An 8,945-nucleotide genomic window follows, 5' to 3' on the forward strand; every position below is an offset into this window, starting at 1 on the left:
ACTTGGTCCAGTTCAGATTTGTTTTTTTTGATATCCGCGAAACCAGCTCCTCCACGAATACCTGAACTAATCTGCGTTCTTTAGTTCTTCCAGTGGCGTTGCACCTGGCCAAGGTGGAGTATATGCGGCCCAATATACTGAGTCAGATATTGAATGAGAATCTGCGTTCTTCAGTTCTTCCTGTGCCGTTGCACCTGGCCCAGGTTCAGAAAGTTCGTCCTCATATGCTGATTCATTTGTTGAATCAGAATCTGCATTCTTTAGTTCTTCCTGTGCCGTTGCATCTGGCCCAGGTTCAGAAAGTTCATCAGCTGAGCACACCCCGTCTGTCTGTGATGTTTCTGATCTATCCATGGAGATTGTTTCCCGAACCTCCTTTCCACATATGAAGCTGTTGGAGATGGCTTTGCCCACAGACGAGAAGAACTTGCAGACGGTGTTGGGCTTTTTGGGTCGTCTCAGGTAATATTCGACATAGAAGGCAACGCAGGTCCCAAGTTTTTGTTCCTCTAATTTCATGGCCAACAGCACATCTCTTGAATCGCCCCAATACTTAGAAAGTTTCTTGTAAATGGCCTTGTCAAGATTTTTTAATGTTGTTGGATCAAAATCGATATTATGGACTGTGATCCACGTTCTGTCAAACAGACGCATAGTGATGGCCTCGTGGTCTTCAGTGTTCCAGGTCAGTTTTGTTTTCCTGAATATCCGCGAAACCAGCGCCTCCACGAATACCTGAACTGACCTTTTCTTTAGTTCTTCCTGTGCTGTTGCACCTGGCCAAGGTTCAGAAAGTTCATCAGCTGAACACACCCCCTCTGTCTGTGATGTGTCTGCTCTATCCATGGAGATTGCTTCCCGAACCTCCTTTCCACACATGAAGATGTTGGAGACGGCTTTGCCCACAGAAGAGAACTTGCAGCCTGTGTTGGGCTTTTTGAGTTCATCATTCAAATGATGAGGTTTCTGTTTATCCATTGCTAATGTCATTGTAGTCTAACTCTCTGTAAGGATCTCAGGTAAAGGTCTGTGATTATCACTCTAAACTCAGGCACTGGGGTACTATGACAAGTGTCTGTGAAAGACATCAACGGCGATCACGTGACGTCACAGAGGTGACGCACAGATGTTCTAGAACACAGAGGTGACGCACAGAGGTTCTAGAACGCAAACAGCGGACTCAGCGACATCAAAGGCGATCACGTGACATAACAGAATCCCGAGACAGAACGCAAACAACGGACGCAGCGCATCGTTCTATTTCAAGCCTTTGTGACATCACGTGAACGACACGTGATGCACGTCCGTTGTTTGCGTACAAAACGTTTAAAATAAAACGTGTAATTTTCCTGATTATGCTTACATACTTTTACTGAAGTTTTGTTTTAAATTTTTACAATATTTCTACATGTTTACATCAGTGGGAATGCAGTATATAAGCACTGAACTATAGGGGCAGCATAGTGTCTCACGGCATCCAATCTACCGAGAAAGAAGAAGAAGAAGAAGACGAAGAAGAAGAATAATCAATTATCACGAAGAAGAAGCCTGTCAATCCTCGTGAAGCGGGAATTTGTAGCCCACTATCATGGACTGGTAAATTACATTTCACTGGGTTTTGAACATGAATCATCTTATACACATGTTGTTATATTTTTAATTATTCCCGTCGAACCGTTAGCTTGTTATTTAGCCTGCTATTGCGGCTACTTTACTGTGTTAGCTGGTGGCTAACTAAACCGTTCATAATCCATGCTGATGCTAATCAGGATAAATGCTGGTTTGTGTACTATTGACATGTTTTAACCATCGCTAAACACGTGGTTCTCGGTCAGTTATTGGAGATAATATATATGTATGATCTGTTATTGATTACACAAAGTTTAAATTATCACCGCTGAATGAACTAACAACAAACAGCTGTTTATTGTCGTTAGTACAGTTGGTATTACTGTCTATCAGGGAGTGCTTTCAGCTGTTAATGAATAGTTAGTTAACTAGTTAGTTACATTATGTATTCGTACTTAAGTGCATTTACTATTGTACAATACAATTTGAGGTACTTGTACTTCCATTTTCTGCTACTGTATACTTCTAACGTTACTCCACTACTCTTCAGAGGGAAATGTCGTAGTTTGTTACACAGATTATTCATTCAAAAATACAAATTAACAAATATATTATGATGTATTATTATAGTTTAAGATACTCAGCAGTATTCTTTAAAAGTAGCTCCACGGTTAGTGATGAACACATTACTGCATTCATATTTAAAATCTATCAAGATATTGTTTATGATTTAGAAATGAGCCTTTCTGCATAATGACTATAGGTATTCTTAGATACTTTTCACTGAAGTAGAATTTACTTGTAACAGAGTTACTCTACTACTTCTACTAAAGTACGTCTTCCAGCTGGTCGAACACATACGAGACTGCTAGAAACGTACAAAAGTACAGTTTCAGTGGTGAAACATTTGTCTCACATCAACAGAACTTCTTACGTTTCATTACAAGCAAAGAACTTCTTCTGCTTCAAGCTCAATACGTAAACGCTGCCACAATAAAGGGTTCTTTGACTAAAACACTCGAGTCCTTTACGGTCTTCCATCTGACCAAAATTAAACAAGAATTTAGAATCTGGCTTTATGCAATGTTCAAATATCTCTTTTAGAATTGTATGCAAATTAGACTACATGCATACATACACTACATGCACTGTTGCAAACAATATTACATGCAAATGTTGCACAAATATAACATCAAAACATTCAAAAATGGTAAAAAAAAAAGATTCCAAGATGTATCTTCTTCTGGAACCTGAATGTTTGTGTAGAATTTAAACAAAGGAGATCCAGCGTGACACTGCGTATCCAGATACTTACGGTTTTGCTTCAGTAGGCAGGTGTGTGAGCGTCAACGCGTTGCTGAATAGTTCCCACGTCTCTGTGCTGCAGATTGAATGCATGTGGGCAGCATCCCAGGAGAGAGTAGGTTCAGTTCCTCATCCCGTTCGTTTGTCCAAACGTGCCGTCAGAGCAGCGCTGTTCGCTTCACTTTCATTTAAGCGTGCGGATCATCAGCATGTCATTTTCCATCATGTGTGTTGTTTTGACTGACGTACTGCAGAGCTGCAGTTGAGGACGTGTCACAGGGATCAGAAACCCCGTTCAGGTGTTTGCACGCCACAGTACATTTCTATCCGAGTGCTCCTGGTCCTGATGTAAGACATTTAAGGGATGCAGGAAATGAGCAGGAACTCCAGTGAGGCAGGAACTGTCCTTCGAGCGGCCTGTTTCTGTGGTTTCTTTATTTTTTCATGGCTCCCGCTTGCTTGTTGTTAAACATTCAATCTGAAGAAAAAAATGCTTTTAAACTCTTCTTCTTCTACTACTTTATTCATGCAGCGCCTTAATAACTTTTCAAGGACTGCATGTCTTTGCACGGTACATCAACCTTTAGACATTTAAACACTACAAATGTGTCAATTAGACAAGTCCAATCAGGCAGTTAAACAAAAGCACAATTCATCAAAATAAGATACAAAAAGAAAACAAAGAAGACATTCATAACTCAGTACATAAATACTAGTGAAATGGAAAACTGTCGCAGGAAAAACTTGACAGAACTGAAGTTAAATCCGGCCACTTTGATTGATGCAACCCGTCTAGACTCTCAATTTAAAGAAAGGACCTTTAACAGGAGAATTATTATCATTGTTATTATTTCTTTCTTTACTAAATTAGTTCACATCTGCTGCAGCGGCTGTGCATTGATTCCTCCCCATGTCTCTGTGAAAGCATGTCAACTTCTAACTTTATGGGTTTGTGAATGTCGAGAGATCCGTCTCTCTTCCTGTTTGTTCACAACATGACGAACCAGAACACATTCGATGAGTTTGACCCTTTAATCAAACAACCTGCAGACGCTGAGCACGTGTTTCTCCGGCAGCCTCACCAGTCTGCTGTGACCTACAAGTGGAATAAATTTAGACCGTCATGACGGCAGGACCTGTTTAATCTTAAAATGTTCGACATCCGTTCTGGAAAGGATGGTGTGACTGAAATGTTTTAATCGATAGTCTATTTTAGAAAGAACTTCCTGTCTCCGTACCAAGTGCGTCATTTTAATTTCAACTTTAGGAGAGACAAGCCAGCGGTCTATAAGAGAGTTTTGTTCTGAAACTTCATAAAACTGAGATAATATTCATGTCAGAATCATGCTTTCAACAATTCTGTGCCACATCTGGAGCTTGGCACAGGAAATAATTAAATACCTTTCTGTCATGTGGAGTATTTACCTAATTTTATTTTATTAATCAATTCATTTTTGACTCTCACTTCTTCTTAAATGCAGCTGTACTTAAGCTAGAAACGTAACGTGTTAGAAACTTGTATCTTCTTCCAAGCTGTCCGGGTAACGAGAGAGGTTACCAGCCTGAGCATGAAGAACATCTGGAACCAGCGATGAGCGTCGGAGCAGAGACGGATATCTGTCTGACCCCGGCTGGAGCTGGCCGACAATGTTATCGCCACATATACACTAACCCATGTAAGCACACATGTACACATCATCATCTTCTCCTCTAAACCCCCCCAAACCCTTTTCAGTCAAACATTAAAATGAATGAGATTATCGAATCACCTTCTTGCTTTTATCTGTGAAAATGTCTCAATTAATATTACGGACAGAAGTTAATGTTAATCCAGGAAGTGTGATACAATGTGTTATTGTATTTCTTTTGTTTTACATGTCGGATGACAGTTAATTACATTGAATGTCAATTTAAATCAGATAAAATATATCGTTTTGCAGATATTTTATATACACTATATACGTCGATATTACTTTCCTCCACATTGCCAAGACTTACATGCTTTCTGTAATTCAGCCCTGACATATTTGCACTCATTTAATGTTATAATGAGGCTCTATGTAATCAACCACGCGTGGATATTCCAGTGTTAAAGAGTTTACACAGATCGCACAAACACACGTGATCATCCAGAGGTTTACAGCTGCACAGCTGCACAGCTGCATGCTGCCTCTGGATTGGTCGACTCTCCAGGTGAAGTAGCCGAGTCCATTCTCTGCAGTCCCCAATCAACCTGAAGGACTTTTAATCAATATGCTATGAAGTCCTATAACTCAGGTCCTGCTGTCCGGTTGCAAGCAGAAAAAACAGATCGACTGAAAATCAATGGAGTCACAGTTTCCCAACACAGCCAAGGAGACAGCGTTGGAAAATATCAGGAAGCAGGACGAGGGAGACGAGTGGAGGGATGCTGGAGCAGAAAGAGAGGGTGGAAGTAAGAGAGATGAGACATTAAGACAACAGAGAGCAAGACAATTCACTCAGGGAAAACATCCAAAACACACATTTACGTGTTTGTTTTACTACTTTGTCTTTTTGCGTCTGAAGATTTTTTTCACCAAAAGTCAGCATCACATAATGCCTGATTTGCACATTTAAACATAATATTTTCAGTAAATGTGTAATACAAAAAAATATTGTCTTCATGTAAATAATCAACTCGGTAAGTTTCATGGTGATATCTATTCCTTTTTCTTTTTACCCTGTTCACCTGTAGAGTCTCTACATGTCTGGAACTAAAGGTCTCTTTAAAGGACGGTTCCTCTCAATCAGTTTGTTCTCAGACTCTGATCCAGAAATCTCCACTTTTACATCCACCAAACTTTACACTTGCACTTCTCTCTGTACTCTGAAGGTTCTGAAGGAGGAGGTGTGTGTGGATGTCCTGAAGGCGTACGTCTCCCTCCTGATCTGGGATCGACAGACCGATCTGGTGGCGAGCTACGTGAGCCAGCTGCCCGCCGAGCTCGCCACCGTCCAGTACGCCGCTTTCCTGGAGACGGTCAGCCAGCCGGAGATGCGTCCCCGCTGCCTGCAGCTCGCCAGCGACGCCGGTGAGACGCGGAAAACAACCCAAAAACACAACTGACGGCGGTTTGATGAGTGAATACTAAACCTGCTGTCTGTGTAGGTCTGGATGTTGCTGCGATAACCAAGCTGGTAGTGGAGACTGTGAGAGAGACAAATGAAACTGAGTTTACACACCACAACCAGACGCTGGAGATGGGAACCACAAAGGTACAGACTGATAACCAAACTATAGTGTTCCTACTTTTCACAATAAAAGCCCTAGACGTATGCAAAGTATTTTCAGACGAGTATTTTGAAAAACAGCCTTGAAATGCATGATTGAGACAAGATTTAACTGATAAACTGTTCAATGTACAGTTTGTTGCAAATGTGGAAGTGTGGAAGTTACTGTGATGCTGTGCTCTGATAGGAGGACCTAAGAAAGATCGATGTCATCGATTGGCTGCTGTTTGACCCCGCCCATCGAGCCGAGTCCCTGAAACAGTCCAATGCCATCATGAGGAAGTTTCTGGGTAATTCTTATTCATTTATTCATCTTGACTGCCTCCGTGTCCGAGGACCGCGGTGCATGGCTTCAGAGGACCGCGGTGCATGGCTTCAGAGGACCGCGGTGCATGGCCTCGTGTCAGAGGACCGCGGTGCATGGCTTCAGAGGACCGCGGTGCATGGCTTCGTGTCAGAGGACCGCGGTGCATGGCCTCGTGTCAGAGTACCGCGGTGCATGGCTTCAGAGGACCGCGGTGCATGGCTTCGTGTCAGAGGACCGCGGTGCATGGCCTCGTGTCAGAGTACCGCGGTGCATGGCTTCAGAGGACCGCGGTGCATGGCTTCGTGTCAGAGGACCGCGGTGCATGGCCTCGTGTCAGAGGACCGCGGTGCATGGCTTCAGAGGACCGCGGTGCATGGCCTCGTGTCAGAGGACCGCGGTGCATGGCCTCGTGTCAGAGGACCGCGGTGCATGGCTTCAGAGGACCGCGGTGCATGGCTTCGTGTCAGAGGACCGCGGTGCATGGCCTCGTGTCAGAGTACCGCGGTGCATGGCTTCAGAGGACCGCGGTGCATGGCTTCGTGTCAGAGGACCGCGGTGCATGGCCTCGTGTCAGAGGACCGCGGTGCATGGCTTCAGAGGACCGCGGTGCATGGCCTCGTGTCAGAGGACCGCGGTGCATGGCTTCAGAGGACCGCGGTGCATGGCCTCGTGTCAGAGGACCGCGGTGCATGGCCTCGTGTCAGAGGACCGCGGTGCATGGCTTCAGAGGACCGCGGTGCATGGCCTCGTGTCAGAGGACCGCGGTGCATGGCCTCGTGTCAGAGGACCGCGGTGCATGGCCTCGTGTCAGAGGACCGCGGTGCATGGCCTCGTGTCAGAGGACCGCGGTGCATGGCCTCGTGTCAGAGTACCGCGGTGCATGGCCTCGTGTCAGAGGACCGCGGTGCATGGCCTCGTGTCAGAGGACCGCGGTGCATGGCCTCGTGTCAGAGGACCGCGGTGCATGGCCTCGTGTCAGAGGACCGCGGTGCATCGCTTCTATCTGACCGTCTCTCTCTCAGCCCTGCAGAAACATGACGCAGCCAAGGTGGTCTTCTCTAAAGTTCCGGAGGATTCTATGAGGGAGATTTACTGCCAGTGGTCGGGGGTCGGTCAGACCACGGCTCTACCTGCTGAGGACGAGAACGCCATCAGAGAACACCTGTGTATCAGAGCCTACCTGGTCTGTCACCTGTTTCTCATCAATGAGGTTTATTCATCTGGATGTGTCTTTATTTTTATTTTGTAATTATTTTACAGGAAGCCCACGAGGCGTTCACTGACTGGTTCAGCCACAGCAGCTCGGCCCCCCAGAAGCCAGTGCCGGCCTCCGAGGCCAAATTCACAGAGAGAGTAGCCAATGAGATGAGAGAGAAGGAGTACCAGGTACACACACAAGCGCACGCACGCACGCACACACACACACACACGCACACACACGCTCACACACACTGTAAAACTACTTCTTATGTGTGCGTTAGGCCGCTCTGTCTGCCTGGTCGTGCCGTCTGGACGTTTTAACTGAAGATGTGAAAGAAAGAATCTACAACGTGCTGCTGTTCGTAGACGGAGGCTGGATGATCGACAACAGACAGGTAAGTGTTTACGACGCCACGCGTGAGAACCAAACGTTCTCTCTCAGGGAACCAGAAACTAAACCTGTGTTTCAACCAAAGGAACCAGAAACTAAATTTAGTTTCTGTACGATATCGACAGCTGCTTAAAAAGGCCCTTTATGTTCCTGGTTTAGCGCCTGTGGTTCCACAGTTCCTGGGTCTAAAATTTCAAGGAATAGTTTGCCATTTTGGGAATATCGCTTGTTCCCTTCATGGCGGAGAGTTCTCTGTATCTATGCATTCAATATAAAGCTGCAGTCGCAAAAGGATGCACATATGCAATCTAGACGCGGTTAAACTCGATTAGCGGGGCAGGAAATGTTAAAATCACCTCTTAATAGGCCTTAATAACATCTGAAATCATGGGATTTATTTTGTCTAATTGACTTATAGAAGCAATAAGTTGCGATTGTTTGCACGTTTGTTTGGTTCGTAAATTGTTTGTTTTGTGTTTTTCAGGACTCTGAGCCGGATTCCGAGCGCAGCCACCAGATGGCGGCGCTGCGCTCTCTGTGTCTCCCTCGCCTCAACTTCCTGCTGCTCAGCGTTCTGCAGAACTCCTCCAGAGACCAGGAGGCGCTGCGCCTCGCTGACATCATCTCATCGGACCAGCACCGCCTCTACCAGGTAGCTGGAGAGATTTGATCGGCCCTGTACGTTGAGTTATGGGAACAGTGAGTTCATGTTTCTGCCCACAAATTCAGGTTTTCTCCAAAGAGGAGCTGAGGAGGTTTCTCCAGAAGTTGAGGGAGTCGTCGCTCTCTCTTCTGGACCGAGGACTCGACCCGCTGGGCTACGAGTTACAGCCGTGTACACACACACACTGAGCAGTGTTTGAATCACTGTTGTTTTTTGTTGATCTTTTTCCCTCAATAAAAGCCTGTGTTTTCCTGCAA

At 45.1% G+C, this 8,945-nt stretch overlaps 1 protein-coding gene across 1 annotated transcript; it reads left to right on the forward strand.

Annotated features, from left to right (window-relative positions):
* Positions 1–400: 400 nt before the first annotated feature.
* Positions 401–8,945, forward strand: LOC306775547 (nuclear pore complex protein Nup107-like; the record flags this gene model as incomplete). The annotated part of the gene is made up of 10 exons (XM_079265999.1): positions 401–462; positions 649–685; positions 5,729–5,927; positions 6,005–6,111; positions 6,314–6,416; positions 7,456–7,616; positions 7,694–7,819; positions 7,915–8,028; positions 8,509–8,676; positions 8,754–8,945. 10 exons carry the CDS (start codon positions 401–403, stop codon positions 8,874–8,876), a joined length of 1,200 nt encoding a protein of 399 aa, XP_079122125.1. The 3' UTR covers positions 8,877–8,945.

This window comes from Melanostigma gelatinosum, assembly GCF_949748355.1.
Source record: "Melanostigma gelatinosum genome assembly, chromosome: 3".
Taxonomy (NCBI): Eukaryota; Metazoa; Chordata; class Actinopteri; order Perciformes; family Zoarcidae; genus Melanostigma; species Melanostigma gelatinosum.